This window comes from Labrus bergylta, chromosome 9 (genome assembly GCF_963930695.1).
Source record: "Labrus bergylta chromosome 9, fLabBer1.1, whole genome shotgun sequence".
Taxonomy (NCBI): Eukaryota; Metazoa; Chordata; class Actinopteri; order Labriformes; family Labridae; genus Labrus; species Labrus bergylta.
The window spans coordinates 26,711,447-26,734,537 of NC_089203.1; the positions used below are offsets into that span (position 1 = coordinate 26,711,447).

The following is a 23,091-nucleotide window of genomic DNA, read 5'->3' on the forward strand; positions in this document are numbered from 1 at the left end:
ACACATGACATTATCCTGATTCAGTCTCTAAGAATCGGGCTCTTTTGTCACAAGAGACATACGAGAAAAACAACCCCAAAAACTAAAGGACAAAGATTTCAAAGTCAGTTTCAAATCAAATGTCAGAATAATTCAATTATCGATGAAGAACCGCAGATAACAGAGCTTCAATATGGACGTATATTTGAGCATTTTGTAGTTCATTTTATGTTAAAAGTGCGTACAGTCTCGACCTAGTTTTACATAAAATGATCAAGGAATCGATCTTTTGATCGATCTGTAAACTGGGACAGAACAAACACTATGATCCATGACCCTGTGACTTGATCAGCGAGCCAAGACGTTGAATTTAAAAAGGATTTATTTTTATTTTGCCGAGCTAAAACTTTGAAATCGAAAAAGATGAGCCAAATGTGAAGTCCACTTCTGAATACTACCCCTCATGACTCAAATCTATCGCCACCTTCTTACAGTTCAAATACAGGTGAGAGGTGAGAGTGACGGATGATGTCCTGATATTATGGACCATTGTCTTCTTTTCACACTGCTCTGGAGGGAGACTCATTTATTCAGCTTCTCAGCCCCTGAAGGTTTCAAAAAGGAAAAAAAACGATGAAGCACTTGTTACTTAGCTACGTTACAAAGAGCTTCATAAAGGAGGGAAATTAATAAATCAAGACAAAGAAGATCAAATGGTCAAATACAGGATCTCAGAGGACGCAAAGACAAGAATACAAATAAGATTTTTTTTTAAATGGCAACTAAAAACGATGTTGAACATATCCAGTAGCAAAAGCACCATCATTAAAACATTTTTTCCTACTAAATATTTGACATTTTGACCGTCATTTTAAGAGGAGAAATCAGCTTCTTATTATCTCCCTGTTAACACCTATTAAAGTCAGGGTTGGTAATTTCCTCCAGATCCACTTTAGGTCCTGACAGAAATTAAGAACTCATGTTCTCTGAAAAAGGAAACAAAGAAAATCCGTCATCTGTATCAGTTTGTAAGTCTGTAAAAACTTCAACCAATGTCTGCCAGGAGGTACCAATCTGATGAACCAATCAGACGCCTCCCTGTCTCCCTGCTCGCTCTCTACCTCTTACGTGCTCTAGTTCACTCTCAAAGCTCGTCACCGATGACTTTAGGAGTTTACTTACCGCTGAATGAGACATGAGACGACGTAGTTTCTACATAATGTAAGAGATGAGCTGAGGTCCGCTTCTGGAGAGACGGCACTCGTTCATGTGGCGTGCAGACGGAGCACTGAGGGAATGCTACTTTCAAAATCATGCTAGTTTTTGAAAATGACCAACCCAGCCTTTAATAATTACATGAAAGTTTCTTGCAGTGGGCACTTCATAAACATAATCTGTCCTCCCTGTTTCATCATCATTACAGCTGCTAACATTAATATTATAATACTGATCAGCCTATTATCATACTTAGCCGTTACTGCTAATGCTACTCATACTTTTACCATTCTTACCGACATTATAGCTAAAACTGTCTCATCCATTGTTGTTGCTCTGTTTGTCTCTATCCTTCTCGTTCTGTCTGCATCTCCCTCTATCTCACTCTCCAAGCCCAACACAGCTTTTGAAGATGTTTGCTCAATGTTTCTGAGTGCTCGTGATGGATTAACGTTGAGTCTTTATAGATAACATAACAAACAGTAAGGTCTTTTACCTGCTTTTTGTGAAGTGTCTTGAGATAAACTTTGTTATGAATTTGCGCTAAACAAATATTGATTGATTGTGAAATCTACCGGTTTCAAAAAATGTGTTGCACAAAAAAAAAAACATTTTGAGGTTCATCATTCAAAAATCTGAATTGTTTAAAGGCTTTACATTTTACACTTAAATGTAGAAATCAAGTATATCCTCTGAAAATAACTCATGACTGTCTACAATGGGTGTAACACCCGAGTCCCACTGTCTGTGATGTTTTCAGAGTTTTCAGAGTCCTATCTTCAGTTTGTTTACATCGCCCGGCCGGCCGGCTGACTCCTCCCCTCGAGTATAAAAGTTGTTTAATTGAGGGACTAGAGAAAAGAAGAATAACATACTGTACTCACTGCATTAGCATGAACACAACAATGCACCGACTATAAAACCTTAAAGAAGAAACTGCTTCTCTTTCAAAATCTTTATTTATTTTTTGTACAATAAAGCAAATTAGCTTCCCCCGATTACAGAAGCAACAACATGGAAAATGTATAAAGCAGAGGGTGCACAGAGCCGTACTGTGGGAGAGTAGGTTGTTTGACGTTTGATTTAAGAACAAAAACTTTCCAATAGCAGTTTGATGTTTTTCTTCAGCTGTAGTTTCAGGGCCTTTAATATCTTCACAGCCCCTCAGCTGGCTGTTATTCCCCTCACTGTTGTGGTTTTAACAGCATTCTGCAGTCTGTGCAGTACTCCCACTGCTCTGCTGCTGCCGCCGCTGCTCTCTTCCCATAAAATGATCAATTTCCAAAACAACCCATGCGCTGCTGGTAAAAAGACAATTTTAGTATTAACCCTTAAAGGTCAAGGATGCGTCACAGTTGTGTAAGCACACTTTAGTTTCTCGAGCCCCCTTTTTCTGAGTAGGACTAAACTAATAACCATCACTGTGTCAGAAGAAGCAGAGCGACTGCATCAGTGGTATGTCTGCTTTGATGCTCGTCTTTCTGTTACAGCTTTTAGATGCATAACATCTGGATCAAATAACAACCACAGGTAGAGGTTTTTATTCAAATATAAAACTTTAATTTGTGTTTAACTGTTTGACGAGGAAGCTGCTGTTTCTGTTGAGTAGTGTTGTGTTTTATCAGTAAATACTTAAAAATGTAGTCCTAGAAAAGGCAACAAAAACCAGTTAGCATGCTTTGTTAGCATCTCAACCTTGTTCACCTTTGTGACCACAGAGTCACTAATGAAGACTCTGTGTAGTCAGGTGGCCGAAGCAACAAATGTGTTTGTGTAATTTAGACGGTGAGCTGGAGCTCGCTTGTAATTTGTGGTAATTCAACACTTTACATAATATTTGCTGCATAGCCCTTTTTTTTGTTTGTTTGTTGTTGCCATGGTATCCAAACAGGTAACAAGTTAAGTTAGATTTTGTTTCTAGTCTCAAATTGAAGTTTAAAATCATGACGACCCTGACATAAGTTAACCTTTTTACCTAATCACATGTTGTTGTTGTTTTTGTTCCTGCTCGTTGATATGCCTCACATTTTGATGCTCTACCTGTTTGGTGAGTTATGTTTCCACCCTGGAACCAATCAGCCTAGATCAGGTGTGTGTGTGTGTGTGTGTGTGTGTGTGTGTGGGGGGGGGGGTACTTAAGAAGTAGTGGCGCTACTTTTTAGCTGCTTCTGCTGTGTTGTCTCTGGAGATGATCCATCGCCAATAAAAGGAAGACTGCACTGCAAAAACTCAAATCTGAGACAGTGTATTTGTCTTGTTTAAAAAAAAAAAAATCTAATTTGACTTGCGATCAGCCAAAAACACAAAAATGAAGGACGTAAATTAAGTAAGATGTTTCACCGGTTAAGTGTCTTTAATGAGACACACTAATTTCTGATATTTCAAGACACTGAAGTGACATTTTCCTACCCCATTCGCAATTTTTTAAAATCTATTACAAGTAATTTCTTTGGCTTTTAAATCTTGAAATAATTTGATTTGTATCTGGACTTGTCAGGAAAATGTGGCTTATAAGAAATGTAAAGACATATTTGAGTATAAATTATAATATTATATATATAATTTAGACTAGTTTGTTTTGCAGTGCAGTCTTTCTTTAATCAACAATGGAAACATCTCCAGCGTTTACAAGCTGTACTCCTGTCTGGATCCATCTCGCTTCATATTTCAGACACACACATATTGAGACACACACACACACACACACACACACACACACACACACACACACACACACACACTCATCATTTCAGATTTGAGTTTCTGCTTGAGTGATCATGTCGAGTCGGTGGTGACTAGTCTCATCAAACTATCATATACTATATGTACTCGGTAGAGATTTAAAAAAAAAAATAGGATTAGGGCCACGTACATTTAAAAAAATATATATATATTTTGAGATTTAAAGTCGTAAATTAACGAGAATAAAGTCGTAAATTTACAAGATTAAACTCGTAAATTTACGACTTTAATCTCGAGATTTAAAAAAAATGTATATATTTTAATGTGGCCCTAATCCTCCGTCATATGATTCAGCCTTAATAACTGAGATGCTTTTATTTATCACCTGTGAACATATGTTGCATCACAGCAATAATTTTTTTTTTTACATTTGAATTAAAACGTAAACATAACTTAAAAAAAAGTTGTTTTTTTCTACCAGCATCTGGCCTTCTATACTTAATCATTCTGCAGGTATCTTTTATATTTCTTAACATCTGTGTCAATGTGAATATAGGAAATCATCTGCCAACAACATCAAGCAGAGCTGAATTCAAACATAAGGACTGGAATGATAAAAGTGAAATGAGTCACTCTGTATCAAGCTCTGTTGCTGATGTCAATACAGCTGAAGCGCTGATGAAGAGGCCAAAAAAAAAAAAAAAAAAAAAAAAGGGGGCAATCCCCCACCCACACCTTCTCTGCTTTCTTCCTGTACACTTACGGGAATATCAAGCACACTGAAAATCACCTTCTTCATCCTCTCTTCAGCTACATAGTAAAAAAAAAGTGAATATGTTGGTTTGATAAACACTGAGCGTCGTCTCTGCCTCATGGCAACATGTGTGTGTGAGACAAACTTTTAACCTTGCACCCCCCCCCCCCCTGGAAATACATACAAGTGTTGACGAAGCTGAGACCGCAGCTGAAGGAGAGTGGGAGGAGTTAATTATTAATAATCCTGATGTGTGATATTTCTAAAAAAAGACTTTTGTTAATGAAGTCTGAGAAGTTTATATAGTAATATTTCTGTTAAATCATAAACACACACACATAAACACACACACATAAACACACACACACACACACATAAACACACACACATAAACACACACACACACACATAAACACACAGATAAACACACATAAACACACACACAGATAAACACACACGCACACACACAAACACACACAGTTAAACACACACACACATAAACACACACACTCACACACACACAGATAAATATATACATACACGCACACACACAGATATAAACACACACACACACACACACACACACAGATATAAACGCAAACGCACACAAACACACACACGTACACACACACGCAGACAAACACACACACATACACAGATAAACATAAACACAAACACACAGATAAACATGCACGCATACACACACACACACACACAGATATAAACACACACACACACAAAGACAAACATAAACACACACACACACACAAACACACAGATAAACACGCACGCATACACACACACGCACAGATATAAACACACTAACACACACACACACACACAGATATAAACACACAGATAAACACGCACGCATACACACACACACAGATATAAACACACACACACACACAAACATAAACACACACACACACAAACACACAGATAAACATGCACGCATACACACGCACGCACAGATATAAAAACACACACACACACACACAAACACACAGATAAACATGCACGCATACACACACACACACACACAGATATAAACACACTAACACACACACACACACAGATATAAACACACAGATAAACATGCACGCATACACACACACACACAGATATAAACACGCACACACACACAGATAAACATAAACGCAGATAAACACACACACACACACACAGATAAACATAAACACACACACACAAATGCAGATAAACACACACACACACAGATAAACATAAACACACACACACAAATGCAGATAAACACACACACACACAGATAAACATAAACACACACACACACACACACAGATAAACATAAACACACACACACACACACAGATAAACACACACAGGTAAACACACACACACTTTAATTGATATAAAAGCTCAGTTTATTAACTCTTATCGACATTTGAAATGACATCATCAGAAGAATCCTGACTGAGTACAAAAATAGAAAATATACCAAAAAATTGTTTTTTCAGTTTTAATGCAGATTCAAACATTTTCTTGATAAACAAAAAGTTAACAGAAGTGTCATTTTACATGTTTTCATAAATCGTCTTCTTCATCATTTTCCTCTCCCCCATGTTGACCTCGGTCTGTCAGCCTCATTTTAAATGTGTTTAACACCCGCTGACCACAGAGAGAAACTCTCACTGTTTGTTTTCAACCCTGACGGCACAGAAAGCCTCAAAAAAAACAAAAAACGTTTCACTTAATTACATGGAAAAAGGCAGAAGAGGCGTACGTGACACCGACACCTCTCCGTCATGAAAGAATACTTTTTTTTTTTTTCTCTCATTTGGAAAAATTAATTTTGGGGTTAAACATGTAATCATGATTACACTCATATAAGTTGTTCCACTAACAACCAGAAGATTTTTCTGTCCCGCTTGTAGGTTTTTACCTTTAGACATGCCGAGTCTCCTCCTGTAGTCTGAAACCTTTAAAAACAAAGTTCAGTGAAGTTACAAAAGATGTCAAAGATACAAAAGGTCAGAGGTCAAACTGTCAAGAGTTAAAAAAAACAACAAAGCAATCCGCATGCTAGAAGACGATCAGGTAGATTTAGAACTTCCTGGGTCTGTTGCTAGGTGACCAAAGTCGTCTAGAGACACTGACGGAGGGGGCAGATTTTATTTTTAACAATTATTGTGAATTATATACAAAAAAATGTTTCATTTTAAAATACAAATCATGGTGCTTAGGTGACATTTATGCTGAAATGGAAGTCGTGAAAAAAATCATCAAAATGTTTGCAACACTGTAAGTGTCTGTTGTTCTTTCAGACACTAAAATAAAACAATTAATTAACACAATTATTTAAAAAAAATAGAAAGCAATTTTCAAAATCCCCACCCCACAGTTTGCAGATTTGTATGCACAGTTGATAAAAATCTGTGCGCACCGATTTGGAAACTGCAGACGGATTTGAAATGCAAACCTGTGCAACTGCTTTTAGTGTTAGTGCAGCAAACTCCTGGATTATTTAACAACAGGACCTGAACTTGAGCACCTTTATCCCTTATGAACACTTTAGAAATATTATTTTTAACCGCCCAATACCTGACTGTAACTGTTTTATTTGATTTTGAATTACTGACTTATCACTGTAGTCATTTCAGGCTTTTACATTATTTTAGTGTTTATATTTTATTGTTCTTATTTCTCTTTTATTGATTTTATTTTCTGCAGTAGCTTTATCTCATTTCTCGTCGTTCATCATTTATGTATGTTTTTTCTCGGCGTCGTTGTAAATGAGGGTCGCCCTCGATGATCTCTCTGAGAACTTAAATAAAGGTCGATGATGATACAGTTTAGAAAACCACTCCCACAGTTTGCAACTCCGTACGCATGGATTTGTAAAGTGTAGGTATCTGTTGGTAGGGTCGTCGTCTCTCGACTGGAAGGTCGAGGGTTCGATCCACAGCTCCTTTGGCAAGACACTCAACCCCGAATTGCTCCCGCTGCTTCTTCAGTGGTGTATGAATGTATAGGAATGGGATTAATTAATCCTGATGGTCAGCAGCCTCTACCATCAGTGTGTGAATGTGTAGGTGTGACCTGCGGTGTAAAAAGCACTTTGAGTAGACGACTAGAAAAGCGCTATCAAACTTTATTTATATACCGTAAAATCCGGTGTATAAGGCGCACTTTTAATGCCTATTTTTTCGTCTTAATAGTTGGCTGCGTCTTATACACCGGTTCAGTATAAAATACTGAAACACGCGCCGTCATCACAGCGGGGCAGCAGCCCCTATCACTGTGACCTGAAATGATTAAAAACCCATCCCCATTCATTGTGTATTGAAAGCTGAGTGCACGCTGTGCTGGGAAAGACGGCGACACAGACCAGGCTGCAGACACACAGTCTTTGGCTGGCTGCGCGACTTCTTTCACGTCTTTTCTCCCTCACGAGGTCATAATCATGCATTTATAGAAAACAGTGGTATATTGTTCTGTAAATAAACCTTGTGGAGTGTTCTTTTGATTGAAAGAGTCCTATATTAAAGTTAAAGAGTGACAAGCGGAGTCGGGCAGCGCGACTTGAAAACTAGGAGTCTGTGCCTCTGCCAACTTTCCCTGCAGGCTGAGAGCTCAACTACCGTCCTGTAGCTAGTAGGAGGACAAACTCCCAGAAGTGAAAACAGACGGAACTTAAAGAGCGACACAGCTGCACGTTAGTAGACATCGCTGAACACAATATAAATCCTCACGCAGGAAAACAGTTTAAAGTTTTTTTTCTCTCATAGAGACCTTAAAAACAGGGTGCGTCTTATACACCGGATTTTACGGTAGAACCTTTCAGACAAATTAAATTGCAGTTCAAAGTGCTTTTCAAGAGTGCAGATAAGTTATTGACAAAAAAGTAGTTTATAAAATCATTGAGAGACTAATGCACACCAATAAGAATTAAAAAATATATATAAAAATGAAGAGGAAAATACGACACATAAAAGCAGCAAGATATTAAAACTAATACATAGGAGAAGAATATTTTAAATTGTAGTAAGATAAAAAAAGACAATACAGTAATGTTAAGATTTGAATTTATATAAAGCACTATATCAAAGCCAGACTGAATAAATGAGTTTTAAGATTCTGCGCTCCTCTCAGGACCCTCGGGAAGGTTGTTCCACAGTCTCGGAGCGTAACAGCTGAAAGCAGCATCACCAAAGGTTTTTGTCCTGCTCTGTGGAACAACTAAGAGAGAGGAACTGGAGGATCTGAGGGGCCGTACTGGTTCATAAACTAAAATCATATCTGATAGGTGGTCTGGTGCAAGGCCATGCAGTATATACTATATAGCTCAAGTCCATTTACCATTTCATGAGCAAACTGTGGTTATGGATTTCACAACAGATTTTAAGTCTGAGAGTCTGACATTTGGAAATTGTACCGCTGAAAATCAAGTCTGGGACTGCGTGGACAAGGATTCCTTTTTTCTGTGCTTACTTTACATTTGAGTATTGAAAACAGAACTGCAATGTTTTTCTTGATAGTTTGAATCACATCATGAAAGTTCAGTTTTATGCAGCATTGTTTAAATACAGATTGACTTTTATTACATTTATAATACCTTAAAAATCCTTCAGGGAAATGTTTCCTTAAAACATCTATTATCTAATCTATGTCAAAATGTCTGTCTTTATAATAATGACTTCATCTCTCCGCTATGCATGAGATAAGGTTCGTAATTTAGACAGGTTTTCAATGTGACACAGCTGCTTAGTCAGACGTTTGCACTGACACACGCACACACACCACAGGCGGGTTAGGGAGAGTTCCTTGAGGAAAGCAAGAGGAAAATTCTTCTGAATTGTGAATCTACCTGAGGACACATTTTCCCTTCTGTTTTTGTGCATCACAGGAGAGACTCCTGATAAGACAGCCGCCCCCCGAGGTGATGCATCTCTCAGACCAGCCGAAGCCCCCACCCACCTTTTCCTTTACGCTGACACAGTAAGAGAGAGAGTGAGTGCAGACTAAAGGGGTTTTCTCTTTCACTCTCACTTCCTCCCCTCTGCCACAGTCGCAATGAGAGTGTAGAAAAATTTGTGAACAAACACTGACGGCGCAGAGTGCACAGTCGCTGAGTGATGCACACGGGACGAGCTGACATATGATACCTCCTGAATTTCCCAAATGTGTAATCATGCTTATTGGAGAATGTATGAACATTTCTTGATTAGTAATCTGTAACATTTACATACAAAGTTCCATTTAGCTCATACATGTGATTTGAAAACTTTTTTTTTATATATGTGCAATGTGTGCATGTGTGTGGGTGAAAACCACAGGGGACAGCTATGACAGGTGGTCTATTAATACACACTGAAACATGAAAGTGTATTAGTTAAGATAAGCAACAGGAAGCTGAGACAAAGAGGCTAAAATGTGCTTTAAGAATGTATTAAGCCCGGTTTGAATGAATGAATTAAAGTTTTTTATTTGGTCATTAATTAAAGAACAACAAGAGTCAAAAATATTTGTGCAAATAATCCACTTACAGAAATAAAAACAAAAAAACTTGCTGAAAATGCTTTTTCATATTTTTTTCTGTCATTTTGTTATACAGTGTGTCTAGTTAAACTAATTTAATTTCCAGAAGTATTTAAGTTAATTTATATTTCTAAGATCATCAGTAAAAGAAAACAAAGTTATAAACAGTAAATACTGTGTGTGTGTTTTATCTACCTTTTAAGATTAAGACGCTGGCCCTTTAAGGGAGGCTCAGTAAAGAAGACACAGAGGTGTGTGTAGGCTGAGAAACGAAGCTTGAGTAAAGCTGTGGGGCATTTCTTTAATAAAAGTCGCTAAAAGTGAAGATGGACGAGTTCATTTCAAGGGTGCAACATTTCCACTTGTCCATTTCACACATTAACATTCAAACAATCAATGACCAAAAAAAAAGGAATATAGGCTGAATGAAGCCCGAGGCTGATTTCTGCCTATCCTGTAAAATCCTTCATATAAGTCAGAACATCCAACAAAATAAAACAAAAACAATTTATGGTCATTTGGGAAGTACGCCCCTAATGTCAATGTTTGACCCCGTGCAATCCCAGGGGATAAACAAAGTTGATAATTTCCTCCTATTTACTGACGTTTCTGATCAAAAACGTTGAGGTGTTGCACGATGCCCGACATCTACATTCAGTACTGCACTTTATACTTCTATAAACAACCAAACAATGAGCACAATAAACACGTGAAAGGAGCAATATTCACTCTTTAACATCTGGATCTTCTGATGGATTTTTAGATGCTCCTTCTCCCAAATAGTCTCCATGCTGTATCTCCCCCCCCCCCCCTCCCCCTCCCCCCACGTTCTGCCAATGAAAGGCGTCTGATCCAACCTTCACAACAGGGTCCTAAGACGCTGACCAGACTCTTCTCCTCTGTCGCCCTTCGTTTATAATGTCCAGCACAGCCTCCATTATGCTGAGAGCAGAAAAAGCTGCTGAAACCATCTTAAAGGAAAAAATGGCTGACATGCCTATTCGGACAGGATAACTATTATCAGAGGATCTGATCTGTGTGCTGAAATGTGGTCGGTAAATTGACTTTTACTTTGATATTTACTTTGCAAATATTCATACGGGATTAAAAAACCCAGACGACCTCCTCAATTACTCATATTTACCAGAGGTCAACCAGGTAATACTAATCCTGTAAGGATAGTGTACAGCTACATTTAACATTTTCACTTTTCCACATTTGTGGAGTGCAATGTTGATAAAGTTTAGAGAGAAATGAGAAAAGAAGATGCAGAACACACTCAATGTCAAATTGGGCAAATCATGTCGAGAATGATGTTTAGCAAAAAAAAAAAAAAAAAAAAAAAAAAAAAGGATTACGAGTCATGTGACACAATAAAAATATCTGAAAAGGGATAACAAATGTGAACTTCATCAACTGGGTCGTTCTACATTCTTTTGAAATATCGTACACACCGAACGTGTCAAACGTGTAAAAGTTGTAGTAAAGGTTGAAGATTATTATTATTATTTTTTTTTTTTCTGCTTTTCGGGTCACTTTAGCGTTTTTACTTTTATTTTACAGGGATTTCTCCTAAATGGTGAAATAAAGCGTTGACATCTGTCATTGAGGACATCACCATCTTGAATATCCCTCACACGCTCGCTGTGTGTCAACGCCTCTCCCACACAGGCGTGCACGAAACTTGACAAACGTTGTCCTTATCTTTACACCAGAAAGAGAAACGTTTCTTCTGCTGATGAGTAACAGTGAGATTTAAAAAAAAAAAAAAAAAAAAAGGAAGCTTTGGCCCCAAAAGCCCTAACAGACATCAGCTTTCTTAATATCTCTATTTAAAACAGAGATGAGGATTTCCTCCTCCTTCACTTCTCCTTTTAGTTGAACATCAACACTAAAAACATGGTTTCCTGTTGTTGGGCCGAGGCGCCGTGTGTGTTTTGTGTAGGAGGCCATGATGCAGTGAATGCATTGAGGTTGTCGATACCACCACACCGACGAGCGATACCTATGACACGGTATCGCCGCAGCTCCACTGATTCAGAATGAAAATGGGAAGTGCCGTCTTCCAGTAGTTTCCTGTCGGGTTGCACTCAAACAAACTTTACGTTCACACACTATTAGCATGTATAGGCCCCACGCACGCACGCACACACACACGCACGCACGCAGGCGCGGCCTGACGCCACTCTCGCATCACGTAGTGGTGACTGCCAGTGGAAAAGAAAATGTCATTACTCACACACCAGTTTCTGCAGCTTTCCAGCTCTGAACCAGTGGTTTTCCTTTAGTCCTTCAGGGATATGTATAAAAAGGTAAGCGACACCACCGTCTGCATTTCCAGTAAATCTTCTGAAAAGCATCTTTTGGTTGATCTGGTTCCCTTTGCAGCTCGCTCTGACAACATGAAGCCCATTGTCTTTTTTTGCCTTTTTGCAGCCTGCTGCTTCTCTCTGGCCGCCACAAACAGGACTGAACGATCACAGGAGAGCAGAAAACTAGAAGAAGTCCTGAGACATCTGAGGGCTGTGAAAGAAAGCCTGCAGGTGGGTTTCCTCATGGTTGTGTTTTGTTCACCAGCTCTGCTCTCTGAATCTGTCCACGTTGATCTGTTACTGAATGCTGTTGTTTTTTTGTTTCTTGCAGCAGACCGAGCTGCTGCTGAATACTCCACCACAGAATATCCAGGTAAGAAAAAAAACTTAACTTGTACTTGATAACAGTTGACACAAGGGTCACAGCGATGCTTAATATTTGTGGTTGATTACTCATCGTTTGTAACTCTCCCACTTACTCGTGAGGCTCATGGTCGTGTGCTGGAGAAATGTGTTGATGTTTTTCATGAAGGTTTTCGAAGAATTATTGAATTTGACATCTTCTACTATTTAAAAGTGATTAATCCCCTCCTAAAATCAAAAACACTTTCAAATTAGACAAAAGGTTATTTACAGACTGAACAGACGAGGAAACAGTCTGACCTTAACTTATGCAGACTTTGCTCAACCTAAATGTACCACGTTGTAGTTTACAGAGTAAATTAAAAACACTTTCTTAAACTTTATATTTTATTTTTTAACATTTGACTCAAAATACATTTAAATGAGCCATAATTATAAAAAGCTGGAAAATGATTCTCAAAAGGTACGGAGACACTTTAAATGAAGGTCACAATATTCAGCATTAACTATCTGCTTATGAAAATGCTTATTAGTCATTATTAAGCACTTATAGCACCATAGTCTGTAAATAATAGACCATTAACTAAGAGTTTGCCTCCTAATTACTGCTTAGTGATAGTAAGTTAGGATGTTGTTGAACATGACTGAAGTTAGCATATTATGATCAGAATTCATGTTCAACAACATCCTAACTTACTATCAATAAGATAAGGTTTAGATTTATTGATCCTCTATCGGGGGAAATGTGGTTGTTACAGCAGCTCAAATAGCACAATCAGCAAAAACATAATTATAATAATTGAGGGTAAACTCTTATGTAATGTTCTATTATTTACAGACTATGGTACTATAATAAGTGATTAATAATGACTAATTAGCACACTAATAATCAGCTAGTTTTGTGGCACAATTTGTTATAAAGAATCCTCTATGAATTAACCGATCGCTAGAGTATTTGATTTTTTCATAAAAGCTACAATAAATCACTTTAACTTAAAATGGTTTAAGATAAGATATGATGTACTTCACTGTCCCCAAAGGGACATTTGAAAATCTGTCCTGCAGTTACAAGAGAACTAAAAAGGTACATAAATAGAGATCATACAAAACATGTAACTATTCCTTTGTGCACATATTGACATGTTGCAACCCCAGTATAGAGATTTTATGCCCGTTGATTTAATGCCTGTCGATGGCCGCGGGCTCTACTGCACGCTTTGTGAATTACTCGTAAACTCTGATCACCTCCGTTTCTTGTCAGGCTCCTTGAGGTGAGTCAAGTCGAGAGCCGTCTCGCTGTGTTTTCTCACAACTTCCGCTGCACTCGCGAGTGAAAAGTGATGAGTAATCGAGTAGAGAGCAGACAAAACCACTCACACACACACTTCCTCAAAGCATCTTGTGTGCTCAAAAAACATCCTATTTAAAAAAAGAAGAAGTCAGAGTAGGGTTTGAGTGGGCTTTAAGATGCTACTTCACTAAATGTTAAGTTAAAAATCATTATAGAGTAAGAGTTTGTTCCTGTCAAATACAAAAGAGGATCAATATTTACTTATAATAATATAATAATAAAAATAATAATTGAAAAAGTTAGCATTAAGCTGTCTGTTCTGTAACTTTAATCTAAACTTAAACCTCCATGACATACTGTGATCTTAATCTGTGATTTGACCAAAAGATAGATCAAGTTCAAGAGCATCAAACAGAAATGCAAATCACATTTCTGGACGGAAACATTTTTGTTTCCGTCCAGAAATGTGATTTGCATTTCTTCAAAAACATCCAAAAAGGACACAACAGAAAGTCATCTTTTAAAAAAGGTGGAAACTCTTGTTTGGTTTAAGTTTCAGTTTTAAGCAAGAGAGTCGACCTGAGTGGAAAGTTAACTGCAACGGTGAAGTCGTGACATGAAACCAGAGACAGCTTCTCTTGGAAATGTTTTGGTGGCAGTGATGGGAGGATTATTTCCCCTTAAGATGATACAACTTTATCATTTAAAAAAAATAAATCACCATTTTTAAACGCTAAAATTAGACTGAGGGTGTCCAAGTAGATTTTTTGGTGGGGATTTTTGTCCACATATATTGAAGCAGTTGTCATGAAGGGAGACAAATACAACTCTGACATGTGGCATTTAAAATGAGTACTGCAGTCCAAATTCAAATTAGAGAGAGCTGTCTCCTAGAGTCCATGTGCACGCAGGTTGCCATTTCTTGGACACTGTAGCTTCAGTGTTTATCCAGCTCTGCATGGGTCTGGAAACCTTTCTGCGTTCTAACCTCTCTCCATTTTTCAAAAGCATCTCCAATATTGATCCTAGTTTGAGCACGTTTCTGCTCGTGGAGCTTATTAGAAACATGCAGAGGCTTTTTAGGTCGGGTACAATCACTTCTATCTGAACCACTTCTCTTGACCGCTTCCATCGCTGCAACACCTGCCGGTTTGCCGTTTGCCAAGCGAACCTATAGGGCTGCCAAATCGGCCGTGTGGAGGCACCTTAAAACTGCCTTCCGTCTCTGGTCCAATCAAAACCAAACCATTCAGGACCAGAATCTGAACTTTTATCATGAGAATGTAAAAATCTGCATCTTAAACTAATAAAATAAACTGTGGCCAAAGAAGCTGGATACATGTAGAACCAACCATATGCTGCATTTTTAGCTAACAATCATTGATTTTCTTTATTTCTCTCTAAAATAAACAGGACTGCTGCTGTCTGCCAGCCTTGCAGTGTTTTCGGGATAACCTGCCGGTGCAAAACGGTGCAGAAAAGAAGCGAGTCAGACTCTTCAAGAGCCTTAACCACCCGCTGACCGTAAGTGAACGGGACCGGGGAGGGGAACGACGTTCAGCATGTCTGGAGTATTGTTACTTCACTATGTGGGCCCTTTACATTTTTAAAACATACCTCTGTGTTTTATCCATTTCAGGAGAAAGGTCTGAACTTCTGTGCTACAGGAAATAATCTGGTAAGGGATCTGTTTTTTCTTTATTCATGAGCTACAGTTTTAACTCAGAGTCGATGGTTTTTAAATTAATTTGTTTTCATTTCTTTCCCCCTCAGGCCAGCTGCCAAAGCTGCACCTCACATCCCAAACAAAATGCGACGATATTCTTCAACAGACTGGAGACTCTTATCCAAAGTGTAAGATTTATTTTCATTGAAATACTTTTAATTACCACATTGGAAACTCTCTCATGAGGATTAATATTACCGTCTGCCATTACTGTACATGTGAATATAACTGATGATGTGAAATTCCTGTTTCCTTCTTTAGGCCTTCACCAGACTGACAAACTGAGAGGAGGCGAGGATTCACTCGAGACCAAGAATGAATGTAAAGAAGACACTATGCAGAAGATAAATTATGTGATATCTTTTTTTTATATTTAACTTATTCAGTATTTATTGAGGTCATGGTGGTAATCCCACCAAAGCTATGAAAAAAAGTATGTATTTAAAAAGAAAAAAATGTCTGCTTTGCTGCCATCTAGTGGACATATGTGGAGTTGTTTCCCCCTCTTTTTCACTGACGGTGAAAGTTTATTTATCTGTGGTAGTTCTTAAAGAATTGACAATATTTAATGACATGTATACTATGTATGGTGTGACCGAGGAGGGGAGTCATTTTATTGACATGATTGTAATTTTTAATACAAATAAAATGTTTCAAAGGTTTTGGTTTGTTGGCTTTGTTTTGTAAAACATCTACCGGTATATAAGAGACTCAAACGAGCGTTCAAACACAATCAATTAATAGTTCATTTCAGTTGCACACGTTTGTAAATGATTCATAATTGAATGCTGAAATCACTTTATGTTAAGTGTTTTCTTAGAGTGAAGAAGTCCATTAACTACTCTTTAGTTTGAACTTTATTTTGTATTTTATTCAAAGGGGACATATTGTGAAAAATCCACTTTTACATTGAACTGTTTCATAATCTTTCGTCCTCCCTTTAAAGGCTTTATATACGATTTTTTGAGCACCAGCATGAAACCAAAACAACTTGTACTGCATTGTCTAATGCTAGCGATCTTTATTATGCTCGTATCTTCACACTGCATGTAAATTTACCTGACATGAGCGTGATCTAGAAACACAGTTAAGCAGTGAGTACAGTATGTTATTCTTCTTTTCTCTAGTCCCTCAATTAAACAACTTCCCACAGGCCATAAGACTTTTGAACACAAAAAAATAATCCCTCCATTCCCCCTCAAACCCCCACACAGGACTACCTCACTGGACTGTAAAATACAATATAACATACATCACAAACGTGCAATATATTTATCTGTATAGTCATTTTATACATAGCGTTTCTTTTTATATCTATTTATATCTGCACCTTATTTTTGTAAATACTTGCTGCTGTTTTTATCCTGCACTACAATGAGCCAAATGCAACGAAATTTAATTCTTATCTGCACTGTAAAGTTCAAGTTTGAATGACAATAAAGAAAGCCTAAGTCTAAGTTTTATTCGTGAGGGGAGGAGCCGGCCGGCCGTCCGGGCGATGTAAACAAAGTGAAGATAGGACTCTGAAAACTCTGAAAACATCACAGACAGTGGGACTCGTAATTGTAGACACCCATTGTAGACAGTCATGACTCAGAGTTATTTTCAGAGGATAAACTTGATTTATATTTAAGTGTGAAAAATCTCATATAAAGAGTTTAAAGTTTAGAGAAAACCCTTATTGTAAAAAAACAACAACAAGTGGATTCTTTTTTTTAAACGCATGGTCTGCAATTTTCAACACTGCATTCACTTCAAACTTTTTTTAATACCTCCATTAAAGGGATACTTCACTCTTTTGCATCATTAGAAACCTGGTAGTATTTTTGAATGGTCGTGCATCCTGCCCTCATTTTCCCCTGAGATGGGAAATCTTTGTATTTCTGAGTCTGAAAAACGTCATTTTGCCGCCACTGACCGCTGGGGCCGGCAAAGGCCGCAGCAGCCGAGAAAAAAACGGCCTCTCGGCAGCAACAGTCTCGCAGCTATATTGATACATTGCTGGCCGCCGCCGGCCGCTGCCAGCTCAGCAGCCGAGACATAAGGCCTGCCTGTCTGTGGCGGTGAGGATGAGGAGCCGGGGCGGACTGGTAGTGTCGGTGCTCTCACTGTTTGTTTATGGACACAGACATAGAGTCTGTTTTCTGACAGGAATTTCCAAGATATCAATTCCTTCTGGAAGAAATCTCTGAATCAGTTGAGGAAACGGCCTTACGTGTTTTAGTAAATATGTCTGTAAATAGAGGACCTTAGTGGGAGTGGCCTGCAGTGCTGTGCATTCTGGGATTTGGTGTCTTTCATCAACATGAGCCAAAAAGACACTTTCTGCCTTTTCAAGAAGGCACCAACTTCAAAATGTATTTCACATTTCTACAACATATATGACCCAATGTCAATACAGACTCATGTTTCAACGGGTGAAGTATCCCTTTAAAGCGTGTCTCTCAATAACAGAGTGTAAAAACAGAATTTCCCCTCGGGGATTAATACAGGACGTTAAATAAAATAAAATAAATCACCAGAACTGCATCTTTTTCTGCAACATTCATATCACCATCTGTTTTGCACTACTCATTTAATCCAGCAGCTCTTGAAACAAATGCCTCCAAAAACATAAATCTTGCAAGTTAATAAAAAGCTGCAGCTAAAGACATCATTTGTGTCACAGCGACCCCTTAAGGAGCCCAAAACAACATGTGAAGACTTCAGTTCAAAGTCTTTGCATGTTAAAAATAAATCTAATTTAATACACACACACACATATATATATACACACACATATATATATATATATATATATATATATATATATATGTGTGTGTATATATATATATGTGTGAATGGGGTTTTGTGTGTGTGTGTGTGTACATACTTTTAATTGGCCTATCTGCTACCACCAGAGGGGGCCATGCCGGAGCCATTTAGAGGCAGTGTGATGTCTAAGTGACATTTGTTCTAACAACAGTATGTTCTTTTATTTTTCAGACTCAAAGAGCTCTGATTTGTTTTTGTTTTTTCTATTGTTGTCCTTTTACTGCATCTTATTTGTGTATGTTGTTTACTCAGTAAATATTTGTCACATGAGGGGGAGAAGTTGTGTTTGTCTTCAGCGGTGTCTTCAGTGGTTAAAGCAGGTGGATTTACAATGTTGGTTGAATTACAGCCAGTAAAACCACAAACAAGTCTCACAATGACAGCTGGATGTTTGTTTTTTGAAACAGGTGACCTCTCTACAAACATCACTGCTGTGGACTTCCCAAAAGACAAAGGGGATTTCAGCAACTCAAGACAAAATGTTTCAAGAGGTATTCTGACAAAGAGGCTGACATTTGACCACTGATTACCAAGCCCAGTAGGATAACATCTTCAGGTGCAACATTAAATCGATAATATTTTTATAAATGTTGTGCAAAATAATGCCAGAAGTGGCCTATTAATAAATGACGTAAGTGACCATTTACCAGTGTTTTCAATAATGACTGTCAAATAAAGAGCAAGAAGAATGAAGTTTGTAACAGATATGCAAGGGTAAGAACTGATGAAGCAATACATAGACTTCAAAATGATCTTCTCAAAGAACAGTAGGAAGGTGTTTATGTAGAGGAGATAAATGCTGCCTATCATTCCTTTTTGAATGGATACTTATCCCTTTACAATAAACATTGTCCCATCACTCATTATAAACAAAAAGTTAGTTATATTAAAAAGCCATGGATTACGGATTAAGGGCTTGCAAAATGCATGCAAAAAGAAAAACAAACTTTACAGGGACTTTATTAAATTCCGAACAAATGATGCAGAAAGGCAATATAAGGTTTATAAAAATAAGTTGACTTTTATAATTAGACAAACCAAAAAAGATTATTATAATAAAGTGTTACAGGAAAACAAAAATGACATCAAAAGTACATGGAAAATTATGAACAAGGTGTTAGGAAATAATCCTGTGTCCACAAGTACACCGAGCTATTTTAAGAACGACAATAATGAGATTTTTGAGAACATGAATGAAGTGGTTAATGAATTTAATTCTTTTTTTGTAAATGTTGGACTTAATCTCGCAAAGTCTATTAAAAAACAAAATGATTGTCAAACGGCAGGTGGCTGGAATAGAGAAGGTCAAATATTGCAGTCTATGTTTCTTGAAGAAGCGAATGAGAGTGAGATAAGGTCTATTGTGGAAAAATCTAAAAATAAGACATCAACTGATAGTGATGGGATTGATATGATTATTGTGAAAAAGACAATCGATTGTATAATTCAACCTCTTAGCCATATTTTCAATCTTTCTTTTCGTACAGGTATTTTTCCAGATAGAATGAACATAGCGAAGGTAACTCCACTTTTTAAAACAGGAGACAAACACAGCTTTACTAATTCCAGACCAGGGTCCGTATTATCACAATTTTCAAAGGTACTTGAGAAATTGTTTGCAGAAAAATTAGATGATTTTATTGAAAAAAATAATTTGTTAAGTGAGAGTCAGTTTGGATTCCGGAAGAACCGGTCTACAGCTTTAGCATTAATGAAAATAACAGAAGAAATTTCAACAGCAATAGACAGTAAAAAATATACAATTGGTGTATTCATTGATCTGAAAAAAGCGTTTGATACAATAGATCACAAAATATTAATTTCTAAATTATATACGTATGGTGTGAGGAGTTGTTCTGAACTGGTTAAGTAGCTATTTAATTAACAGACAGCAATATGTACAATATTCTGGTAGTACATCTGAGTATTTGAATATTGAATGTGGAGTCCCACAAGGCTCGGTTTTGGGGCCTAAACTCTTTAATTTGTACATTAATGACATGTGAAATTTACTGCAGTTTGTTTTATTTGCTGACGATACAAATTTTTTTTGCTCAGGACATGACTTAAAAACTCTAACAGGAAGTATTGAAAATGAAATGGTCAAATTAAAAGCATGGTTTGACGAAAATAAGTTATCCTTAAATTTGAATAAAACTAAGTTTATGATTATTGCAAACCAAAAAAAGGATGAAAACGTTTTATTGTCTATAGATGGAGTTAATATTGAATTTCGTTTTTTGGGTGAGATCATGGATGATAAGTTAACGTGGAAATCACATATAGCTCATGTTAAAAAAAAAGTGTCCAAGAATATCTTTGTTTTAAACAAAGCAAAGTTTCTCTTGGTAAGAATCATTCATAAAGTCCACTATAGAGAGCACACCAATGGGCTGTTTTCAAGATCAGGTTTATTGAAACTGAAAGATTTAGTTGAGTTACAGACACTTGTAGTTATGTTCAGAGCAAAGAGTAAAGTATTACCAGAAAATTTACAAAGTAGCTCAGAAGTATGCACATGTGAACATCATGTGAACATACACTAATGGAGAGATGTCAGAGTGATGGAGCGAGCCACAGGGGGCGCTCCTGAGCTGATGGTGGGGAGGCGGTTTGGTGCCTTGCTTAAGGGCACCTTGGCAGTGCTCAGAAGGTGATCTGGCACCTCTCCAGCTACCAGACCAACTACCAAACTTAGTCCGCACCGGGACTTGAACCGGCAACCCTCCGGTTCCCAACCCAAGTCCCTACAGACTGAGCTACTGCCGCCCCATTTGTTTTATGTTGACATGATAGTCATTCATTGATTGTAATTGGACAGACCATCCAGACATTTATTGTTGCTTTTTGAGCAAGGGGTCAGGCAAAACAAGAATTATTCTTCTCCCTGCTCCTTTCCAGACATGGGATAAAGTGTGAATTTTTTCTTTGTCTTTTTCTGTTGTGTGTTTTGACATGTACGGAACAAATACATAAATAAATAAATCAATAAATGTACAGAGACTATAATCCTCCAAGTGGTCGGCCTGTGTTAAAGTCTGACCTGTGTCCAACTCTGTACACTGTCCTATCAAAAGAAAGGCAAAAAGCCCAGAAAAAAAATCAAAATTTCTTTTAGCTAATCTTTCAATTAAAATAAATAAAAACACACCGCTACAGCCAATCAGAAACAAGCGGATGCTACGAGTGGCACTGATGTATCAGAAAGTTGCTGTCTCGCTGAGAAGTAGCTACCTGCGTCTGGAAATGGAAACGTAATTTAAAACAAAACAAAGACCAGACTGGACATGACCCCGCGACTCAGACTAACTGAATAAATAACGAGAGTATTTCTCTAAAAATGTTTACTGTTGATCATTGTTAAGACACTCATTTGTTCCTGCTGCCATCACCTTTCTAAACTACTAACTGTGTTGCCTCTGCTTCCATCTGTCTCTTAACTATTGTATTTATCTATCGCCCATTCTATGTTGTTTGCTGATTGCAGGGATAATAAAGACAACCCTTGAACCTTTAAGTGACTGATTAAAATGAACATGTTAATAAAAAATAAGAAAATCAGTTTTGCATGAGAGGGGTCAATGAAGGAGGCTGACGATATACGAGGGTCCTTGGCTTGGCAAAGTTTGGGAACCCCTGAGCTTCAGTCCGTGGCAGCATCTTTAAAGGAGATATCTGAGCTGCTGAATGTTCCACCACTGTGACGTAATAAATCACACTCTTATGTTTAGTTAGTTTCAGCTGGCAAAGCTTTTAGATCCTAAACAGAGATCATTGTTTTCTAATATACAGTATATGCAGCTGTACACCTCTTCTTCCTCTAAATCTATTCAAAGGTAATTAGTAAAGTACTGATTGTTTAGTATATGAGCTATTCTTGCATGCTGCTCCTCTATCTTCAGACTCTGCACGGTGGCTTTGTCTTTTACAGAAGGTTAGGTATTTGACAGAGGTCATTAGCATTTATAACAACACAACACAACTCTGTTTTTTGTAATGCATTGTTTGGAAAATTATCTTCATTTGAAAGATTTATAACCTAAAATGTCATAATTCTGATGATTCGTAACGATGCAATACATTTAGTTAGTTAGCTATCAGAGTTCAAGATCTTAGTTTCATGCACGCTGCAGGTGTGTGCCAAAACTTTACTTCAATGTTGTTTTCTGAAAAGAAATGACAGAACAGCTGTGACCACACTGCAGTGAAAGTGATCAACTCCGACAGCTGTGTTGTGCAAATGTGCATGAGTTGTTCACCTGGCTAAGATAACATGACGTTTCTGGCTTTGTGAATTCCTCTTTGTTAGTGGTAGCTGTCTAGACGAGGGGTTTTCCACAGTGGCCATCACAAAATATATCATACCTTTCAAATTAAAAACAAAAACAGGTGTGCAGAATGAAGAATTTCAGAAAGCTCACATTTCATCAATCATTAA

General features: G+C 37.6%; 2 protein-coding genes across 2 annotated transcripts in view; both read left to right on the forward strand.

Moving 5' to 3' along the window:
• tlx2 (T cell leukemia homeobox 2) overlaps positions 1-23,091 on the forward strand; it is a 167,769-nt gene that overhangs the window by 4,882 nt on the left and 139,796 nt on the right. The window lies entirely within an intron of this gene.
• il21 (interleukin 21) lies at positions 10,960-16,501 on the forward strand. Its single transcript, XM_065958959.1, has 6 exons — positions 10,960-12,690; positions 12,791-12,832; positions 15,527-15,637; positions 15,753-15,791; positions 15,887-15,967; positions 16,101-16,501. The coding sequence occupies exons 1-6, from the start codon at positions 12,448-12,450 to the stop codon at positions 16,122-16,124; spliced, it is 540 nt and encodes a 179-aa protein (XP_065815031.1). The 5' UTR covers positions 10,960-12,447; the 3' UTR covers positions 16,125-16,501.

Bases quoted from the DNA above. Each gene is read 5' to 3' on its own strand.
- il21 (XM_065958959.1), top strand. From the start codon at position 12,448: ATGTATAAAAAGGTAAGCGACACCACCGTCTGCATTTCCAGTAAATCT. The intron at 12,691-12,790 runs GTGGGTTTCCTC...TGTTTCTTGCAG, and splicing joins CTGTGAAAGAAAGCCTGCAG to CAGACCGAGCTGCTGCTGAA. The intron at 15,638-15,752 runs GTAAGTGAACGG...TATCCATTTCAG, and splicing joins GCCTTAACCACCCGCTGACC to GAGAAAGGTCTGAACTTCTG.